Below are 22,990 nucleotides of genomic sequence, written 5' to 3' on the forward strand. Positions count from 1 at the left end.
GCAACAACACGCTCATTATATGATGTTCCAGAGAGGTGCTGAGATGGCCAAACAATCACAGGCACATTGCAAGAAAAAAAGTTCAGTGCCAGGCCAGCGTGACAGCTGCCAAAATGCCGGAGCATGCAGATCATCAGCGCCAACAACACACTCATTATATGGCTTCTCAGTGGGCTGCTGTGATGCCGGAACAATCATGGGCACAGCGCAAGCAACAAGTTCAGCGGCAGCCCAGCTTCACAGCTGTTGAAATGCCAAAGCAGGCGGATCAGCAACACCAAACACACTCATTATATGACATCCCAGCGAGCTGCTGACATGCCGTAACAATCACCGGCACAGTGTGAGGAACAAGTTCAGCAGCAGGACAGATTGTGTCAAAATCCACTGCCAAGAAACTGAATACCCTTAAATGGTCTCATGGAACCTGAACATAATGTAGCCCAATACATATCCAGAATTCTGCCATTTAGGGCCTGTTCAGATAGAAAGTGAAGAATTGAGGCAGACTTATGCCCCCAATTCCTCTCCATTTTCCCCTTTGTAACGGTTTTCACTGAAATAATGAATTTTTTTTCCTTTCAGTGCCAAATTCTTACATGTCAACATACCCTTATTGGGGTATTCCCTTAGGTGTGGGATATACCACGCAACCTCAGCAAAAACTTTCAGGGTTATGCAATTTTATTCAAAAGCCTCTCAGATTAGCATTGAAGGCAGTGTGAAAAACAATACTTGTGGCATTTAAAGGGGCTCTATCACTGGGAGTCATTTTTATCTAATCACATCTTTGCACAGCCTTTAGAAAGTCTATTCCACTCTTACCTATAGTATGTAAATTGCCTCAGTGGTTTCTGAATAAGTCCGTTTTTACCAATATGCTAATGAGCTTCCAGCTAGTACAGGACGTTCCCAGCAGCCTCCTCTCTCCTATTATCTCCTATGTGTGTGAGGCAAACAGGAAGCTGAGTCATCAGCAGCAGCAGCCTCCCATAGGAAACAATAGGAGAGGAGTGCATGATGTATTGTGCAACAGTCTAATTAACATATGAATAAAAACGGACTTATTCAGAAACCACTGAGGCAATCTACATACTAAAGGTAGGTGTGAAATAGACTTTCTAAAGGCTGTGCAAGGATGTGATTAGTTAAAAATGACTTTTCCTAGTGATAGAGCCCCTTTAACCCCTTAACGCTCTGGTCAGTAATAGTACGTCCTGGCAAGTAGCACGTTCGCGCTCAGGTCAGTACTATTACTGACCAGTAATGGCGCCGGCACAGAAGCTGTGCCTGCGACATTACACCCGGCACTCGGCTGCATTACACAGCCGAGGGCCAGGACGAGCTGCCCATGTGAATTGCCAGTCGGAGCTCCGCTCCGATCGGCGGTATTAACCCTTCCGATGCCGCGGACACATGTCCACGACATAGAGCGTTTTCGGTCACATCACCCCCCCCTTCCCCCCCGGGCACCCCCCGCGGCGAGATCGGGGGGTGCCTTGATGAATTTTATGTAGCCCGGGGTCTGGTTAGTGACCCCGGGCTGCTAGGACCCCTGCTTACCTGCTTGGATCCTTGCTGTCCTGCCGTGATGCCCAGAAGTGTGTCTCTGCATCTGCAGAGACACTTCCTATATAGCCTGCAATACACGTGTACTGCAGGCTATAGTACTGGACCAGCAATCAGAGTATTGCTGGTTCAAGTACACTAATAGGACAAATAAAAAAATGTGGAAAAAAGTGTAAAAAAATAAAGTGTGTGAAATTAAATTAATTAATAAAGCCCCAAAATTCCCTTTTTCTATAGCAAATGAGTTATTAAAAAAAAAAACCACCTAAAAAATCATAAAAACAATGCATATTTGGTATCGCCGCGTCCGTAACAACCTGTACCATAAAACTAAAACATTATTTCACCTATATGGTAAATGTCGGGAAAAAAAAACATATGTACACCAAAATAGTACCAATGAAAAGCACAGGTTGTCTCGCAAAAAATAAGCCCTCAACCAACTCTGTCAATCGAAAAATAAAAAATGTTACGCATCTCAGAAGATGGCGATGCAAAAAAACATTGATTTATGTCCCCAAATGGGTTTTTGTTCGGCAAAATTACTAATGCATAAAAAAAACCTATAAATGAGGTATCGCCGTAACCGTACCGACCCGCAGAATAAAGTTCACATGATACTTATGCTGTACACTATGTGGAAAAACATTTAAAAAGTGCAATGCCAGAATTTATTGATTTCTTTTTATTCAGCAAAAAAAGAGTTAATAAAAAATAGCCAATAAGCTATAGGCACCCAAAAATGGTGTCATTACAAAATGCATCATATCTCAGAAAAATAAAAGCACTCTTATGGCCACATCAACACAAAAATAAAAAAAATATAGCTTGAATAATGTGAAGACAAAAAAAACCCCCAAAATCGCCAAATGCGTCAGAAGGGGAATATATAAGTGGTGCGGGTGTATGTCAGGGTAGAGACCAGTTTTGCAGCTTACAAGAGAAAAAAAACAATAAAAGACCCCCAAAGTGACCCCCCCAATCATAGGAGCTATTTTGACATAGTAGGGAATTTGGTGCTCCCAATGTCTTCCGCACCGCTTACATATTACCTCTTCACCATCCGCTGTGCATTCACATCTGGGATACTAATACTCACTACACCCCCTGATAAATTCTTTGAGGGGTGCAGTTTCCAAAATGGGGTCACTTTTGGAGGTTTCCCCCTATTGTGGTACTTCTAGGGCTCTGTAAATGCAACATGGTATCTAAAAACCATCCTAATGAAATTGCTGCCCGAAATCCCTAAAGGTGCTCTTTGATTTCTGAGGACACGTATTGAGTCACGTTGCACAGTAGGGCCACATATGGGATATTTCTACAAACTGCAGAATCACAGAAATAAATATTATGGTATGTTTTGCTGTTAACCCCTTCATTGTTACGGAAAAATGTGGTTTGAAAAAGGAAAAGGAAAATGTGCATAAAAGTGTGACTTTGGAAATTTCACCTTCATTTTGAATTAATTCCTGTGGAACACCTAAAGGGTTAATAAAGTTCCTATATACAATTTTGAATAGTTTGAAGACTACAGTTTCAAAAATGGGGTCATTTATGGGTGTTCTATTATATAGGCCCCTCAAAGTCACTTCACAACTAAATAGGTCCCTAGAATACAAAGTCTTGAAATTTTGTTGAAAATCTGACAATTTGCTACTAGTTATAAGCCTTCTAACTTCCTAGAAAAGTAAAAAGACCTTGAAGAAACAATAACATTTCCCATATGTCTACTATATATTGACAATTAGGAAGAATGTGTGATAGGACTGTTTTCACGAGAATAACAAACTTTCAAAATTGATCATTTTATGAAATTTTCAGTACATTGTCCGTTAAACAAACGCAAAGTATAATGACCAAAATTTACCACCAACATAAAGTACAATGTGTCATGAAAAAAAACAATCTTGGAATCACCTGGATAGGTAAATGCATTATGAGGCTAGCCTCACATAAAGTAAAAGACGTCATTTGAAAAACAGGGTCTGAGCCTTAAACAAAATGTGTGAAAACTGGTGGCAGCCAGAGGCAGATAGGATGAATATACTGTACAACTGAACCCATTGTATGTCAGATATTGTCTTGGGACAGGTGGTTTCCTCTGTAAATCAAAAACATGACAAGTGTGAACAATGCCTAAGATTGACTGAAAAGGCAAACGTATGACAGATGTTTCTAGTACAGTCTATTATGTGATTGTATTCAATAGATGTAGAAGCAGCTGATCGGTGGTCATTTGGAGTAAGACACTAGGGCCACTTGCATTCAGTGTATTTATGACACGTATAACTTGTTGGCATGTGTCCTAATATATCCTTTTACTGACATCTTAAAAATCATCAGGTATTACAAAGTGGCAACTTCCTCCTAATTGTCCTCACCAGCTCTTAGGAAACCGGTCTTACAAGTTTCTGCTGTATTGTTCACCATTAAATGGAATTAGCTAATTAAATTGGGCTTAAACCCAAGGTGGGAGGGAGAAGTTTATTACCCTGGAACTTCACTTGTTTTTAGCTGAAACTACTACAATGTCAAACCTGCCCAAAACATCCTTCCCAATGAATCCAGTACATGGTAGGCTACATTCACATTGTGCCAAATATCACTGCAAGCCTTTTTTTTGGCCAATGACTACTTAACATCCCTGGCACCTGACAGACCCAGATTATAGTCAATGGGGTCCCAAGGGTCTAGCTGACAGTGTCAACTATGTTTATGGTCCAATGTCGAACAAATTCCTGGCACAGAAGTGAGCAGAGTTTCATAGGCACGTTTTGTTGTAGCACTAGGATACCTTTAACACTAGCATTCAACTCCATTCTTCGGGTCTGCATGGGGACCTGAAAGATGCAGACCCTGCACACTTAAAAACAGTTACATGTGGATACCCCATTAACCCCCCAGACTATAATAGGGCACATAGGGTTTCTTCCAATTTTATACTAAAACCAGCAGAAAGAAAAGCCCTTCTTCCAGTTTAGTCTGGGTCTCCTGCATAAACTCCAGTGCAAGTATGAATCCAGGCTTAGATGTATGAAGATCTGACACTCAGTATTTTCCAAAGTCAGAAGTATTGCGGTATGGTCACATGACAGAAAATGGATTCCGCATGTGAGCATAACTATCCATGACTGAATGCCAATGCAGTGCACCGGCATCCTGTGTGAATGAATGGGCCTAATCGGGAGGGGGCCTCGCGCAATGGTTGCTGTTGACAAGGCAGCCATGGCAAGATAGAGCAGCTGGCTTTTTTTCTGCTACTAGCTAGTGGAAAGAAGCAAGTTGCTTCCATTGAATTCAATGAGACATTTTTTGGGCAGTGGATTCCATGTCAAAAGCCACTGCTGAAAAATTGAACAGATCCTTGGAGAGGAGTGGAATATATATTTTTATTTTTTTTCCTTTCAGGATCAAACTGCAGGAGAAATTTTTTTTTTTTTAATATATTTGACAAAATGAAAAATGCCTTAATATAGTGTCAGTGTTTTATTGACATGACAAAAGTTAACAATCTCATCATTTTATAAAAAAAAGTCTGTACATTGGTCTCTAAAAAAAAAAAGATACACAATAAAAGTTTCTGCATGTATTCAACTAGTAAAAGAAAGAATGTTATCTGCACTGAATTGCCACTTTATTAGAGACACTTCCCCATTTTTAATTGGTGCTTCACTGTATGGACATGTGAAGTCCTTGATAAAAAAAACCATAAACATGGATAAGGCTCAATGTTAAAGGAAGTCCTTTGCCTTCTCAAACATTCATCTGTCACCAGTGCACCTTACATGATAATACACTTTAATGTTACTTGGAGAAAGCCATTAAATGCTTCTGCAAATTAAGTAGTTAGTACATTGCACCATCCTGCCTTCTCTGCCCCTTGATTTACAGTTTGTTCCTCCCACTGCTATGGCTCTTCCCAAGGAGCAAGAGCAGTGAAGAGGAGCAAAAAAAAAAAAAAAATAATAATACTTTGATCCCAGGTTAAATGGTGCACCAGTTGCAAGAGACTTCAGGGACACTTTTCTCCAGATTTATAGATGTAACATACAAAGGTATATGTATCACAGTGGCCTGGTAAGAACAATGGAAATAGCCAGATATTGAAGTGATTAAAGGGGCCATTCAGGATCTATAGTCAACTTTAACATATGTTGTAACAGTGATATGAGTAATACATGCAGTTCCTAAAATAAACGTATAACATCCAAGCAGTTTTCAACACTGTGCTTAACTTATAAGAGGACTAACAAAGCCAGGCAAGTCATTCCAATGTGGAACTTATCTTTAACACAGTGCTAAGTCAATGGACAAGTTATGAGAATGCAGGCAGTGACTTTACATATGTTACTATATTGATATGGGATTTTTTTGGTTGGGTAAAAACAAAAAACTGACACTTTAAGGATAATGTCTTTTAAAAGTGTCCCTTTATAAAATTTCCTACTATTTTATTGTAAAATCTGTGCAACCCCTTTATATGGTTGGATGTTCTGCTGTTTTTGAAATGGATACAACCCCTTACCACCATTATTTCAAGTAGAAATATTAAAACCTTTTAGGTAAGCCATAGGTTTGATCATTATGACTGCTATACACTAAATTACATCTCAAAGTAAACACCATGTATAAAGACACAACTCCTTAGGTGAGCAGTCTTGTAAAAGTCACTTCTGTTGAAGGGACAGGACAGCATGTGTAGAAGGTATTGTGTTTGCCACTTTCTGAAAAAGGGGCAATGCTCAAAGGGATATTAAAATGTGCCAACTTTATGAAAGTATTTTTGTTGTGCATGCCAGTCAGGATGGCATATGGTAGACTAAAAGGTTCCCAAGAGCGAGTAATGTCCAATTCTACCAAGGGAAGGGGGGGGGGGGGAATAACTGTCCATTGACCTCTACAGAAGGTAGCTAGCCCACTAGTCAGTGTCCAAGTTTAACAGGCCTTGCAACATGACTAGAAGTACTAGCCAAACCAGTCTTTAAGAGACTGGTTTTTCTAATATCCTTTTAACCCTCCATGGTGTGCTAGAGGGTCAGGCACATTGACCAGTAGCGTAGCTACCCCCTGTAGGCGGTTCTAGAGACAGCTGATCTACATACATTTACCCTGAGGGCATTGCTTGACTTAAAAGACAAGGTGGTCTACACAATGAGACAGTACACCCAAAGTTTAAAAACACAAATTTGTGATCCTAGGTCTATCTTTTGCCTGGAAACTGATCAAGTGAGAACCGTGTAGCCATTTGGAACCACACAATTGAGTTTTTTTGGCAAGACTATACATAGGTCACAAAATATAAGCCGGCCCTAAGCCACTTCTGGGCTCTTAAGACTACTTTGGCAACTGAACGAGAGATTCACAAGTTGCACGAAGACATTAGTTGGATGCCTGGATTCTTCTAGTCTGTCATGGAAGCTTCTTCAAGGAGTCTTGACTTCACAGGGTTTGGATTCTAAAGGATGGAGAAGAGCTTTCAGTCCGACGTGACCTATAAGGAATAGTAAGCAAAAATATTCAAAAAGATGCAGTAAGGTGGTCTCCTAGCCAAGATTTCAGGGAACATGCAGAGAGCGCATGTCTTATATACACACACCTTTACACAGGTGCAGGAAGCAAGTTGACAGGATTGTGTCTTATGCTTCTTTTACACAAGCTGATTTCAGAACAAGTGAAGAGCAATAGCTGCCAAGTTTTGCAACACTATGGCCCCCTTCTAACAGCTGAAATCTAATTTCAGTGGAGATGACATCAGCCCTGGGCTGACAAAAGTTATGATCCACTTCAGAAACAGCAGTCAGATATGTAGAGAGTTAAACAGATTTTACAGCATTAAAGCGCTAGGACATTTTTAGAGACGACTTTAAGAAGTTGCTTGATTTTGCACTTAGGAAGCAGATAATGAATAAAGAAAAAAAAAAAAAGTTCAAAATGTCCATAACCTTTTAAAGAGAATCTGCCACCATGGAGAACCCTCACACTGGTGAACCTCATTTGCCTACAGTCAGCCAATAAAGGGTCCATGATCTGTATGCCAATACAAATATAATGGAGAGGCCTCAGCAAGTGGAGCCAATACAGACTGACACAGGAAGATAGAAGGTTGTGTGTTGGGAACAAGTACCTATTCAACCATTACTCACCAATCATCCAGCTCCTATTCCAATGCATACTGGTCTCGTTCCTGGTACCATGTCAACACCTAGGAAATGCCCCATGACTGGTGCAGGGCACTACTACAGCCACTGATTAGCAGAGTGGGCATTTCCAATGTGTTGAGACAGGATCAGGAAGTAGAGTTCAGCGTAGATCTGGTGAGTGTCAGAACAGATGGGGAGGTGGAGGCAGGTCCAGCTTTTAGGTCTTATGCCATTTTGAGGAAATTAATTTTTTTTAAAGATTCCAGATGGAATAATTTTAGGATTAGGTTAGTAAGTTGTTAGTTCTTTCTTGGTTTACCTCCAGTGACCTTCTGGATGGCTTCTACTGCAGTCATGCATTTACAGTACATCATGTGATTTGTCATTTAATTTTTCTGTACTAAGAAGGAAAATGAATTGATACGTTAGCATATTGCAAAATTCTTCCTGCATACTGACCTACAGCATTATAGATACCAGGGGAATCCATGTATGTGCTGTGAAACTACAACCCCCATCATGCTCCATTCACTTCCAAGAAAAGCAGAGCTTGTATACATGCTGGGAGTTGGTTTGACAACAGCTGAGTGCTGAAGGTTGCTGACCCCTGTTATATACCATTTTAATTTTACTCTTATAATCCGAGCCAAAAAAAAAAGTTGCTGTCCCCATGTTGTTCCTCCTGGAAATGTACTTTACATTAAGACAGACATAGGACTGTTAGAGAACTGGCATGTACCGTATTTTTCGGACTATAAGACGCACTTTTTTCCACCCCAAATTTGGGGGGGGAAAGGGTGCATCTTATAGGCCGAATGTGGCGCCTGGCATCCGCTGTAATAGAGAGGCGGAAGCCGGCAAGTGATAGACGCCATTACAGGTGCCGGGGCCTGCGACATCGCTGCGCTCCTCTGCCCTGCATGAAGCCAGCAGCGGCGATGCTATTCCGCTCCTAGGTCCCCCCGCCGCTGGCTTCATGCAGGGCAGAGGAGCGCAGCGATGTCTCAGGCCCCGGCGTCTATCCCTCCCCGGCATCCGCCTCTCTAGTACAGCGGATGCCGGGTCTGCAGTCTGTATCAGCGGCCTCTTCTCCCCCGGGGCCGGTCCCCACCGGCCCCGTACCTGTAAAGTTGCAGGCCGGCTCCTGCACGGCGATATCGCAGGAGCCGACCTGTTCGGGTGACAGCCGGGAGCCTAATGAGGCTCCCAGGCCTGTCACTGCTATATATTAGTATTGCGGCTGGGTCTATGACCAGCCGTAATACTAATACACAGAATGTCCCATAGACGGCAATACAGTTGTATTGCCGTCTATGGGACTTGCAATCAAGTGACCGCAGGTTCAAGCCCCGGGGGGGGGGGCGCATAAAATAGTAAAAAAAGCTTTAATATAATAAAAATATTAAATAAATAAAAGTTCTAAATCACCTCCTGTCCCTAGAATATATATATAAAAGTAGAAAATCATATCATAAACCGGGTTTTTTTTCAATAAAAGTGATCTAAGCAATAGATATTCCCCAAAATGGTATAACTAAAAAGTACATCTGGCCCCACAAAAAAAAAAAAAAAAAAAAAAAAAAAAAACCACACTATGCGTCCCCGTACAGCTGCAGGGTCACCTGTCAATGTGGCCTTGCAGCTGTTGCAAAACTACAACTCCCATATATTAAATATTTTACCAGTTTTTGCTTCAAAATTTTTTTCCCCCCCATTTTCCTCCTCTAAAACCTAGGTGCGTCTTTAGTCCGAAAAATACGGTAACTCCCAGTTAATATTTTCTTACATTTCCAGAAGGAAGATGACAATACGAGATATTAAGACACTCCAAAATTGGTAATACCCATCAATTGATTACCATATATACTTGAGTCTCAGCTGAATTTTTCAGCAGTTTGTGCTGAAAAAGCCCCCATTCGGCTTATACTCTAGTCAAGCAAAAAAAAAAAAAAAATTTTTATTTTTTTTTTGGGGGGGGGGGAGCGGTCTATGACCAGCCACAATAGTAGTGTATAAAATCTCCCATAAAATAGTGAAAAAAAAAAAAAAAAAAGTTCTAAATCCCTCCTTTCCCTAGAATACATATAAAAGAGCAGTACTGTGACACACATACACATTAGGCATCCCTGCGTCTGACAGTGCCCGGTCTACTGAAAATGGGGGATCTGCAGTGCTCCTGTTCTGTCAGGAAGGGGTTAATATGAGCACTGCAGATACCCTATATTCAGCCAGGCTGAATTCCAAGTGGGGGAAAAAACCCAGCCCTCAAGCTCAGGGAAGTGGCAGACAACCAACCAAAACACCCCCTCCCCTTCCCCAGCAACTACTGCACACAAAAACTCTGACCATTGAAATTTTTGACATTTTTCCAGTAGCTGCTGTATTCCCCCCCCCCCCCCCCCTTATACCCAAGTCAATAAGTTTTCCCTGGTTTTTTGTGGTAAAATTAGGGGCCTCTGCTTATATTTGGGTCGGCTTATACTCGAGTATATACAGTAAGTGATATTTTGACTTATGCCTGTAGGCAAGACTATACTTTAAGCCTATATTACTTACCATTCCACCGCTGTTACAGCAGTGCTTTGTACCTGATGAAGACGATAGAAGCGACACACCACCACGGTTATGGCTATTATAACTACCAGCAGACTGCCAAGCCCAATGATCAGCACCAGCATCAGGAGCTCCGAGACCTTCACTGTGTAGATATGGAGGGCAATGTCCGGTTACAAGGGACTGAAACAAAAGTGGCAGGCAAACAAAGCTGGCATTGTCACGCAGAGAACTAGTCTTCCAAGAGCCGATCTGATAGAGAACTAGAGCTGCCATGATGTGTATCTTACGGAAAATATGGATATTCCTATTGACATGGTTATGTCCATAGATAATCCAACACTGCCCATTATAGTGCTCACTTAGCAATAGGCCATATCCTTACACATTGTATCAAAGGATTGATAACAGCCAGTTGTCAATTGACTCACATTTTCAGAAAGAATAAAATCCCATAACATAACAAGTGGATTCTGCAATGTTGTTTTCCATGAGGAATGCAAGTATTAACTCCAGCAGACATGTCAGAATAGCTGACGGGTAAACTACATTTTATTGGGCAAGGTTATTGATAACCCAACTATACACATTATGAAATCTTGAGGGAAAAAAAAAAAAAAAAAAAAAAAACCCTTGCTTCTACAACATGGAGCCTTAGTCTAAAGGAGATGTCAAGTCTCAAGTCTTCTTACTCGCTCCAGGTTTTGTCCCTCTCCCCCTTCCCTTAAATTTGTGGCTAGTTTGAAGGATATTATGGTTATTTCTTAAGAGTTGTTAGACATTGGGTCCCTACAGTCATTTTACCTGGTGGGCTCAAGGAACCTCAGTCCGACATGGGTCACACCCCATTGTCAGCCATCAGTCCCATAGAGACCAAGTGGAGCAGCAGTGCACGAGTGACCACACTTCATTGGGGTCCAAAGATTATATTGTGTATTCTCAAATAACTTATTACCTTTCAGTGAACAAGTTACTGTCTGATAAGAGTTCAGCCATCTTTAATTCACATGGTTTCATGACTACTTGCCTTCATTAACAACTTTCAATTCGGTCTCTCCCATTTCTCCATGAACATCTGGTGGGTTCTTAACCTGACACAAGTAGGTCCCATTATCTGTTGGTTGAACAAACTTGAGAATGACAGATCCATCACCACGCTCGACGTTCCCATCCCACACTGCGCGATTTTGGAAACGGCCCTGAGTAGGAGGAAATGGCTCCTTATGATAGTAGAACACCTAATGGGGAAAGGAGGACATTATATAGTGCAAGTCTATTGTGTAGTATTGTAGCTGCTGTATGGTGGTTTTGAGTGGCGTAACTAGGAGTGGCGGGGCCCCGTGGTGAACTTTTGACATGCCCCCCCAACTGACACCGAAGACCACAACCGACCCCCTCCTACGTGCTCTATTATCCCCCATAGTGCCCCCCCACACAGTATTATCCCCCAATTATACTGTACTCTGGGATCTTTTCAGTCCCCAGAGTTTAATTGGAGACCCAGGGGGAGAGGGGAAAAAAAAAAAAAAAAAAAAGCCGGGGTCATGAGACGTCAGACTAGGCCAAAGCCTGCCTGGATCGTGGAGAGGTAAGTAAGTGTATATGCTTCTTACTTCTCCTGGTCTGCCGATCATACTTGGGGGGGGGGGGGGGGTCTGAAGAGACGGCGGTAGTTAAGCCACTGGTGGTTTCTCTGCACCAGATGAGTGTCCGGATTGTGACAGCACCCCAAAAGCTACCTGAGAGTTGTTATGCTGAGGTTCTCTTGCAGGTCACCCAAAGCTTGCAAACTTTGCATTGTGACTAGTATACATCTTAACCGCAGCAGGTTACACTGGGCTCAATCATAAATCACTGGGTTAAAAACTGCTGCAAGTGCAATTTTTTCATCTACAATTTCAGTTAAAAGCTGACATCTGATGGACTAGTCAACGGGTCCCTTGTCTGTCTGCCATTTTGCATTCCATTTTTATGGTGCAAATTGAAGCCTAGCCTTGTGAGCTTGGATACTATGTGCAAGTGTGGCATTTAATAGTGAAGATTGCATAGAAGATATCCTTTATTCCAGTCTTGGACTGTGCCTGCGAATGTCCCCTAGCCCACCATGAGTCTTGGCTTTTTATCAGTAGTTCATCCCCAGCCTTTACATCTTTAGTGACCGGTGCACCGAATTCCCAGCTCTCTATGGTGGACAACAGCCTCAATCGCATGTAAAGTTGCTGCACATGTGCCACCCCAGGAATGCACAACAGATATTTGGTGAGGTTTCAGCATTACCTTGTATTAACTCCTTCCCGCTGCAGGCATTTTTGAGATTTGAGTCGTTCCCCCCCCCCCCCCCCCCCCTTCATTTTCCAGGATGTGCCCACATTTTCTGGGCTGGTTTCTGAAAATTTGGGACAACTGGCAACTATGGTATTGTCAGCTTCACCATGGGCTTATTCACATGGCACTTACATGTGCTGCCTCTACATGACTAGTAGGACCTGTTCAACTACTCCACCCCCTCCCCATTAAACTACATAGAAGTTAGTCAATACTTTCACTTCCATTGCCTAGTATGAAGTAGTTAAAAGGTTGTCACAGCCCAATAGTCCCAGCCTATGTAGAGGATACCACGTGAGCCAGGGCAGAGAACTACTGTTTAAGCTGTGAATATTCATCTGAACTTGAGTAATATTTTATGCAGATATTGACAACTGACTAATGTCTAAAAGAAGTGGCCAATTACAGCGGCTAGATAGCGGTGGCTTATAGTCACTGTAGGTGTGGTGGAAGGAGGATATTTGCCATACACTGAGTCACTAGGCAGGCCAGTGATAAGATATGGATTCAAAGAGTTAGAGGCTAAAGCATTCCTTTAAAGGACAGAATGTGGTTCACTGCACACACCATGATGAGTAGCCCTACCCACTTCTATACCTGGAATCTGGGACTGTACCGGGAATCTAGGACTGCACCACTGCATCCAGGATGGTTGGGAGATGTGTATTGTGTCATACACCGAGAGCAGACTAGCCTGGCCTAAAGATTTCCATAAAATTAGATGAATGTTAGCCAAAGCAGGTGACCATCTATGTGTATAGAGGGGACCCAGCTCTCCAATGACCAGATGGGTGAAAGGGGTCAATCCAAATGGAAGAGCATTTGCTCTCATGGGAAACCTTCTGCCACCAGGTGTCAACCTAGAATAAACTTCTATTAGCAGGATCCATTCACCACCATTTTTCTCTAATTGAATCACTTCCATTGATATTTAATTGGTGATCACTGAATCCAAAATACCTCCCAATGCATTAAGAGTTCTGTGTAGGGGCCTTTAATACAGGTAGAAACATTGATTTGTGGCCACAAATCAAACGTTACATAATCGGTTCTACGACTATGCAGATTGGCCTGTAAGTGCAGTGGGGCAGGGCCTGAGTTACAAGATTTTCCTACAGGTAGCCATGACAGGCAAAGTGTCAATCATGGCTAAATAGGCACCAGTTCTAGAGGAATTTCCAGCAGTCATTATGCAAATCTGGCAAGTCAGCCACACCTCCTGATTTGCATTAAAAAAAAATCACTTTGTAGCCACAGAAGTATTGAAGAAATGAAGGCCCTGACATGGCACTGTTATTGGTTTGCATCTGAAGAGTTTACCTTCAAATTTATGCTCTGATTCAGAGTAATATGGTTCATTAGGGAACCCTCACCGTACACTGAGGTTACAGTATCTGCACATGGTAACTCGAGAGCAAACATTTGTTTCGGAGCAGACAATAAGTCTCCTTTAGCACAGACTGCTCATTGTTGTCCAGCTGAGACCTGCAATGCTAGAATAACCGAATCACCGAGTCCTTCACAGAACTTATTGTTCAGAGTAACAGGAAAATAAAGTTACTCAAATTTGTGTACAGACCCTGGGTAATTCTAGTCAATCATTGTCAGGGTATTAAATGAGGAGTGGTACACAGTTCTAGTGATTCACTTGCATAGTGCCAACATATCCCAAGGTGCTTTACAGACATGTTGGAACCCTTGCAAGGTCCAGTTTAAGCAACGATCATACCCTGTGCTTGAAAAGTGATTACATGCAAAAGTGTGCAAACCCCATAGAATATAAGGGGGTCTGTCCAGTTCCATCGGTTTATGCTGAACCCAGTGGATTGCATTAACCAGTAACATACAGAAGAGCAGCATTGTGAACTAACCCAAGTTCAGTGTGAACGCAAAGCCTTACAGAGCAAATTTTTTTGTTTGAGTATAATTACTTTTAGAGTTAAAGGGATGTTCCATTTATTCAACAGTAAATGGGCTCTTATATAACAAGCCATTATCCAATCAATCTCAGGACCTTGGTTTCCAGAGGCAGAAGCTCAGTTCTTCTGTATACAAGTTCCTTGGCTGACCTCCATGTTGTCATGTACCATTTGTGAAGGTGACTGCTGAGGCCTGTGATCAGCTGCAGCAGTCACCTGTATGTGTTGGAAACAAAGAGTCCCGGTTTAGTGGTGACCAGCAGCAGTATTACATAAAGTTATAAGATGGAACACCTCTTTAACCCTTATGTTAAATCCATCCACTTCTAGTGAACTTTCCACCCACCTGGACACATTTCTTGTGAAAATCCCTTTACAGTATATTAGGCAGACAGTGTAGGCTCAGTATTATATACAGTCATGGCCAAAAGTTGAGAATGATACAAATATTAATTTTTACAAAGTCTACTGCTTCAGTTTTTCTAATGGCAATTTGCATATACTCCAGAATGTTATAAAGAGTGATCAGCTTAAAAGCAATTACTTGCAAAGTCAAGGAGGGCAGCAAAGAAGCCACTTCTCTCCAGAAAAAAAAACATCAGGGACAGACTGATATTCTGCAAAAGGTACAGGGAGTGGACTGCTGAGGACTGGGGTAAAGTCATTTTCTCTGATGAATCCCCTTTTCGATTGTTTGGGACATCTGGAAAACAGCTTATGCGGAGAAGACGAGGTGAGCGCTACCACCAGTCTTGTCTCATGCCAACTGTAAAGCATCCTGAAACCATTCATGTGAGGGGTTGCTTCTCAGCCAGGGGAATTGGCTCTCACAGTCTTGCCTAAAAACACAGCCATGAATAAAGAATGGTACCAGAATGTCCTCCAAGATCAACTTCTCCCAACCGTCCAAGAGCAGTTTGGCGATCAACAATGCCTTTTCCAGCATGATGGAGCACCTTGCCATAAAGCAAAGGTGGTAACTAAATGGCTCAGGGAACAAAACAGATTTTGGGTCCATGGCCTGGAAACTCCCCAGATCTTGATCCCATTGAGAACTTGTGGTCAATCATCAAGAGATGGGTGGAAAAACCAAAAACCTACAGATTCTGACAAAATGCAAGCATTGATTGTGCAAGAATGGACTGCTATCAGTCAGGATCTGGTCCAGAAGTTGATTGAGAGCATGCCAGGGAGAATTGCAGAGGTCCTGAAGAAGAAGGGTCAACACTGCAAATATTGACTTGCTGCATTAACTCATTCTAACTGTCAATATAAACTTGTTACTCAATATGATTGCAATTATATTTCTGTATGTGATAAAAACATCTGACAAACACAGAAAAACCAGAGGGCAGCAGATCATGTGAAAATATGAGATTTGTGTCACTCAAAACTTTTGGCCATGACTGTATGGTGTCAGGACAGAGACCACTACAATAAGGACATAAGGGGGCAAGCTTGTCAGCTATTCAGAGTTTTCTACCCAATACCTTTGTGGCCTAGCCATAGAATATGTCCCATTTGCCCGATTGATTGATCTATTAGCTGCTAGAACAGAGGACTGACTTAGTATCTGAGTTAAGCAAGTCACAGATTGTTCAGTGATCCTAGGTTTACCTGTTTGATACTATTTATTAAAGCTTATCTAGTTGATCTGCCACAAGCGTATGTGGTGGAAAATCCCTGAGATATACCCATATATTGCAATCACTTCGGTGTCTAACAAATCTAAGACTACATTGACACCAGAGACTACATTATAGACACTTTGACTGTCCCCATTATAGTCAGTGGGGTCAACCATCTGAATGGAAATCCCAAACAAAAGCATGCATTTGTCTTGCAGATTGGGGAAATGCAGGTGCAGCCCTAGCTTGATGCCATTTTAGCAGTCCACCTCTGTTCTGGTCTTTCAGTGGATCACAACAGAAGTGATGCTAGTGTGATCTTAGTATAAATTGGGTCCACACACGCTAATATATTCCCTACTCCATTTACCCATATGTACTTAAGTCTGTATAAAATTCCATTGTGTGAACAGTGCAGGGCATTGGAAGATCTTACAAACCAAGCATCAGAGGTAGTGACACTGCAGTCTATTCCCCATAATAGAGTTCTCTCAGGACATTGTTTATACAAGTCATAGTGATAGTGGAAATTGTTGGGCAAACATTTGAGCACCTTAGATAAGCAATTGTAAATAAGACTGATTTTTATAACATCAATTATAAGGTAGAACAAACACTGAATCCAGCAACCCAGCCACTGTTACATCCAAGGCCTGCACACCAGATGTGGCCAATAGCCCCACACTTATGTACTTCACACACAGGTTGCATTACAGTCAATGCTTTCTATGGGTTCATTTCACTGACCTACCCATACATGGTGGACACTTAGATGTCATCCAAGTGTCCGCTTAGGCTGACAACTTTCTAGCCCAACAACTTCAACTGCATGTTGCTATAAATCTTATTAGAAGTTGTGTGTAAGCCTAGCATCAGATATATGTTGAACAGCAGTCGATGGTTTTCCCACACTATTTTGATAGATATCATGCATGCAGTCAACAGCTAATCCCATCAGCTTAAAATTACATATTTGGTTTAGCTGAACAAGCATGTCTTTTCAGAGATAGTGGGAGATGGCTGTTGAACACCTCTGGCATCATCTCCAAGGGGAACAAAGTCAGAATGAAATGTTAAATATGCCCAATCCTTTGTTCCCCTGTCATCTGTTAGGTAAGGTTTGGAAGGCTTCAGTACAATTATGTTAGTTAGTCCTACTCAGTTGCGTGAAGTAGGAATGGTGTGGCCCTGTGGCGTACTTTTGACATGGACGCAAGCCTTGACCCATGTCATCAAGTAGTCCTGAAGCCTTCTGGAGCCCTGGGGAGGTAAGTAACAGTGTTTATTAGGTTCCCTCACCTTCCACAGGAGGGAGGGGGGGGGGCAACGCCAGCAGGATTGGTATGTAAATAGGGGCAGGCATCTGCTGGAGTTACTCCAGCAGGTAATGGCCTACACAAAAAAAATAAATAAATAAAGTTTATGGGGTCTACAGGTAACTGCTTTTTAAAGCAGATTAGGTTTCTGTTAGTCAGGCCTCCAAATCAACCCAACAAACCCAAACTTAGCAGTGAGCCAGGCCTCAACGAGTCTGTGGCTTATATTCTGCCAAGAATTGATCAAAACCAAGACAGTGATAACATTATGAGCTGGTCCCATTATAGTTATCAGTTGGATCAGTCTAGTTAGCCTGTGTTAGAGATGTGTCCCAGACAAAGGATATCAGATCATACTATACTAAGGGTTACACAGTTTAAGTAGTTGTCACTTGGGATAAGGAAGATAAGATAGCATGGAAACCAGACCCAACCAGCTGAAACTTAGGGTTGTTCACACTAGCGCTTGTATGCCATCTGCATGGAGACCCCCCCCCCCCCCAATGGAATACCAATACTAATGCAAGCGCTGTGCAGTTAAGCACATGGAGCCCATAGACTTTAATGGGCTCAGTGTGCTTGTTGTGCACTGCCCACACAATTCATTCATGCGGGCAGTGCGCAGCAAGCACACGGAGCCCATTATAGTCTATGGGCTCCGTGTGCTTTGCAAACACATCGCTTACAATTGTATTCTGTATGGGGGAAGGGGGAGGGGGGGCTCCATGCGGACGGAATACAAGCGCTAGTGTGAACCAACCCTTACCTGTAATGTAGATACTGCCCTTAATGTTGAAGAAACCTTTGAGATTTCTCTAATGAAAGATTGGTTAGGTTGGATTTTTTTGCAGTCCTATTGTTTGTATCCTAAAGATAAAGGTGCCTGCTGATAACCACTATCTGATGCTTGATTCACCTGCAATTGGATTTCTGATGTGGAATATGCTTGGGGACCCCCCCCCCCCCCCAAAAAAAAAAAAAAAAAAAAAAAAAAGTGTAAAATAAAAGTTACATCCACACCTACCTGAAAAAGGGCAGAAAACCATGGAGAGAACAGCCCTACTTGCAGGGCTTCTCCATTTTTTTTTAAAGTGGTATGGGTACAATATCACCAAGCAGAGCTCAGGCACAGGTGTGAACCTAGCTTTATGTGTATGTGGTTGTGTTGACTTTTCTATTTTAGATGATACTGAGGTGGGAGAGCATTGCACAAGCTGAATTTCAACATGCCTGATCCTTTGTTCCTTCACAGTGAGTAATAAGCTAAACCAATAGGTTGTTTCCTATGGTGGGATCTGATCCCATTATACAGCATTGCTATGACCATGTAAATAAAGCCCAACATGGTGATCAGCCTTCAGTGCTACCAGTGATCCAACCAATTGTGACTTCCAAAAGCAGTGAACACACACAATGCACAAAATACAACAGCTTTGTCATATATATTTCTCACATAGCCGTCTCACCCCAGGAGACATACAGTCCTGTCAATCACTAGGAGACAACACCTGTATTGGCCATGAAACTATGATTCACATCCATTCTATTTCCACAATGCATTAGAGTGCCTTCACCTTTGGAGTAGCGAAATACAGAAATATGTAAACAACTGGGTAAATCGCAACATTTGACTAAATTTAGGTTTCCTTTAGCATCAAAACCTTTTACTCTTTCATACTGAGCCTTTGCCACCCATTCACTAACTTAAGGCGTTTGTACATGCACCTTAACACGCTTGGACAGGTCCACAGTAGAGATGAGCGAGCACTATTGGAAACAGCCAAATAGCACGCATCTATAAGAATAAATGGAAGCGGCCGGCACGCTGACTTTGCCTGCGGCTGGCCGCTGAACCCCCTGCAGCCATTCATTCCCATGGGTGCGTGCTATTTTAAACTGGAGTTTCGAATAGTACTTGCTCATCTCTAGTCCACAGGTGAATCACCCACTGGGTCCCTGTGAGAGGAGTAAGACAGATTTCTGGAGGCGGCTTACTATATCTTACTCTATTGTCCCATGAGAAGAGTATTGGGCACATTGAAATCCATTATGCTTAATCCTACAGTTATATAACCACCTTTAAGCCCACGACAACTTTCCAGGTTTACTACTGAATTTACGGCAGTTGGTGTCTGGTCAAAGTATAGCTATGTTGTGGCTTACATATACACAGTATGTAACGGATGACCTGTCGCGGTGCATTTCCAGTCTGTGCTATTGTGGTAGCCCTATTAGTATTACTCCTGCACTTCAGAGTCTTGACATCAGGAGAACAATGCACATACTGATTTGTTCTCTCTATGAGACAAGCCAAGGCCTAAAGGGATCAAAGACTAACCACTGGCTGTCTAAGCATCATGCGGTTTCAGAGCACTCTCCCTCTAGCACCAAAACACTTTCCTAAACACACTCCCCTTCGCTCTACTCCTACCATCATTGTGGCACAGAGCCACATTACAAACACCTATGTTAAGCCTTTCCTAGGGCTATACTGACATTGGCACTTCATCCTATAAACTGGTGGCCCAGCAACACTTGCAGGAGATGGTGGCACCACTGTACCTGCTGATCCACCAAACCTCAAAGGCATATGTAGTATAGACACGTGAAAGCGCGCAGTTTTCTAACAATGGGAGAAGCAGGATCCTTGACTGGATTGTAAACAGTCTGACTATAGTCAGTGGTGTCTCTTCTTGCAGAATGAGTAAGTGTGTATTGCAACAGAGCTGCGTGCTACATGTGCCCACATGCAGGGGAAGGGAAAACAAATCTGATCCAATGTACTTTGGATTTATATCTAAACTGCCTCAATGAGTTAAGGAATTAAAAGGGTGTCAAAAATATATTTTTATGTACTTACCGACTCATCACCACCCCCTGAAAGAGGACGGAAGATCCAGGACACAGACACGCCATCGCCCAGTGGTGCAGAGGAGCTAAAAGTGCACTTTAATCGGGCATCGGTTCCATTTTTAATGTGGAGCTGCTTTATAGTATATACTTCCATTGACGAGACTAAGGGAGAAAGGGGAATACATTAGTGTTCTCATACCCATATGATGTTATGGAAGGGGTTCAGAAAATTAAAAAAAAAAAAAAAAAAAAGGGAATTTGAAATTCCAACATACATGAGCTTGACAGTATTTTGCCCCAAGGCCTTGATCTCACAGCTGCGCCATGTTGGGTCACGACACATAGCCCAACTGGTTTGAGCGCTGCATTTAGCAGTAAAGGTCATGGCTGCTGGACAGTGGCAGAGGGGTTAGCAATATTTTTCTATTTTAAAACATGCCAGGCTTAGATTTTTCAAGAGTCCAACAGCCACTTAACAGAAGTATTGACATTTTAGCCTTTCATGGACAATATATGTCTGCGGTGGATTGAGGTGTCCAGGAGTACAGAAACAGCCATAGAGGAAGTTCTATGCAGTTTCCAGTTCTCCTGGAAGCCTGAAACATTGATATTTTGACTTTTGGGATCCAGTTGTCTTTGGTTAAAAATACTGGATGAGGTACCCAGCTCAGTGCAGAAACCCAGGGAAGACTGGTAGATATACAGCTACATAAAGAGACAAGACAGCACCACTTCTGTAATACCTAATGAACTGCTTGGCTGAGCGGAGTCACAAATTAACCAACACGTGACACCCCTTGATGCTGACCCATTGCCCTGTGCTCTATTACATCAGGTCAGGGTTACTTCAGACTGCTGGGGGAAAAAAAAAAAAAAAAAAAAAAAATCCATTTGCAGGCTACCCGTGAGGCACTTGTTTTCTAAGAGGTGGTGGACAAGGGTTCCTCACCTACATCTCAGTATCCTTCAGCCCTTGCCAAGTAATATAGCAATGACACCCTTAACCTATGGGTCCCTCAACTGTATGCTAGTCAACCCTCTGTGTAGCATCTCCTCGGGCTTCTTGTCACTCACACCAGCCCCCATCCCACTAACACTGACCCAATGAACTAGTCGCTCTGTCCCCCATCTCACTGATGACAAACAGTGTAGCCGCAAGACCCGGTGTAAGGGGATATGAATGCACACCTTAAGCATGTTAGCCTGTTGCATGGGAATGGTTAGACCCTGGACCTGACTGCACCTGTAGATGTGATGAGAAGGGCACTGCATTATACAGCAAGTATATCATGGTTTTATTGCCATACTGTAACAAGGTGATGATGCCAGCACCAGTATGGTGGCAGTATGAATGTTCCACTGTGGCATTCACCACTCTCCTCCACAGCCAACATGCTACTATGACCAGCCTGTTTCCTCCTGTGTTGCTACTTAGTCACTGACCCCTGCAGTTCATCCTGAGCCACCGAGTGGCGATGAATAACAGACCCTTTGCTTCTCACTGAAGTCCTCATTCTTGAGGAAGATTATAATACAGAGTGTGTATCAAAACAGTTTTAATTAGGCCTAGTGTATAGTACAGAGCTCAAATACAATATTAGGCACCAAAACTAACAGCATTGATTGCTCTGGAGATGTGGGGGCTAGAGAACAAATAAACCTGAGGGACAAATCCATAGTGCCTTGAATTTTTCTGGACTATGTTCTGGCCACAAACTTTGTCTCAACAAAGGATCATCATAGGGATCCATAATGCACCAAGTTCAAAGTCTTCTGACCCACGGATGCTACAAGATTTGTTGCAGCAATATGGCCCAGAAATTCAAAACATTACGGCCTTTGAGGAGGAGAGATTGTGGGGCTTGTAATTGTTTTTAACTAGTCAGTGAGAGTCCACAAGATCACATACTTTGGATATATCAGACATTGTAGCAAGAAGTCTAAGCACTATGTAGTCCCATAAGATAATGACTACTGTACATCATATCTATTAGTGAATGTGGTCATCTTTACAACCCAACAGCTGTCAGAAGTTAAACCCTGCTGTATTTCTGAGCAACTATATTAACACAAACTGAAGCACCCCTTTAAAACCACAGCATCGCATAACTGGACTCAGCTGTTAGACATGTATACACTTAGGACAAGACATGACAGAACATACACACCATAGTAGGCTGCACCAGGTTAGACATGCACAGCCCCAGCTGACTGACCACAGCTTCTGATCTATATACCCAGTGGTCAGAGTACAACCACTCCCTACTATGAGTCACAGCGTGGAGGGTTGCACTCCAGGGAAAGTGTTAATCCCACATTTAGGAAAGAGTCCCAGCATATTCCAGCTATAGATGACAGCTTGCAGCACAGATAACCAATATCAACTTACCTGTAGCAAAAAGGGCTACTTGGACAGCTAAAACAAAGTTGCAGAGCACAGACATGATTGTGGCAGTGAGTGGAAGCCTGCACTTGCAGAGGAATGTCTGTATAAGTTCAGGGGAGTGGCGTTCCCACCTGATATAGTGTCTCCAATTACATGGGGAGGAGTTTCTAGTTACCTGGTGTCTGTCACAGTCAGATGCAGGTGTGACGGTCACATTCAGCGCTGAATAGAGAATGTTGCAAATAGTTTGAGACGTTCCAAAGGACCGAGATATAATCCTGTCCACATAGTTCTCTGCTGG

General features: G+C 42.5%; 1 protein-coding gene across 1 annotated transcript; it reads right to left on the reverse strand.

Moving 5' to 3' along the window:
* Positions 1-6,960: 6,960 nt before the first annotated feature.
* Positions 6,961-22,776, reverse strand: LOC142210530 (myelin protein zero-like protein 2). Its single transcript, XM_075279749.1, has 6 exons — positions 22,693-22,776; positions 20,311-20,465; positions 11,290-11,500; positions 10,266-10,407; positions 8,039-8,109; positions 6,961-7,060 (listed from the first exon to the last, which is right to left on the reverse strand). The coding sequence occupies exons 1-5, from the start codon at positions 22,745-22,747 to the stop codon at positions 8,070-8,072; spliced, it is 603 nt and encodes a 200-aa protein (XP_075135850.1). The 5' UTR covers positions 22,748-22,776; the 3' UTR covers positions 6,961-7,060; positions 8,039-8,069.
* Positions 22,777-22,990: the final 214 nt, after the last annotated feature.

The sequence above is a fragment of the Leptodactylus fuscus genome, chromosome 6 (assembly GCF_031893055.1).
Source record: "Leptodactylus fuscus isolate aLepFus1 chromosome 6, aLepFus1.hap2, whole genome shotgun sequence".
Taxonomy (NCBI): Eukaryota; Metazoa; Chordata; class Amphibia; order Anura; family Leptodactylidae; genus Leptodactylus; species Leptodactylus fuscus.

What these genes read in the sequence shown, in the direction of transcription:
- LOC142210530 (XM_075279749.1), bottom strand. Translation starts at nt 22,747, where the DNA reads ATGTCTGTGCTCTGCAACTTTGTTTTAGCTGTCCAAGTAGCCCTTTTT. An exon ending in AGTAGCCCTTTTTGCTACAG is followed by an intron (nt 20,466 to 22,692) that starts GTAAGTTGATAT and finishes TTTCTCCCTTAG; the next exon opens with TCTCGTCAATGGAAGTATAT. An exon ending in GCTGTAACAGCGGTGGAATG is followed by an intron (nt 8,110 to 10,265) that starts GTAAGTAATATA and finishes TTTCCTTCTTAG; the next exon opens with TACAGAAAAATTAAATGACA.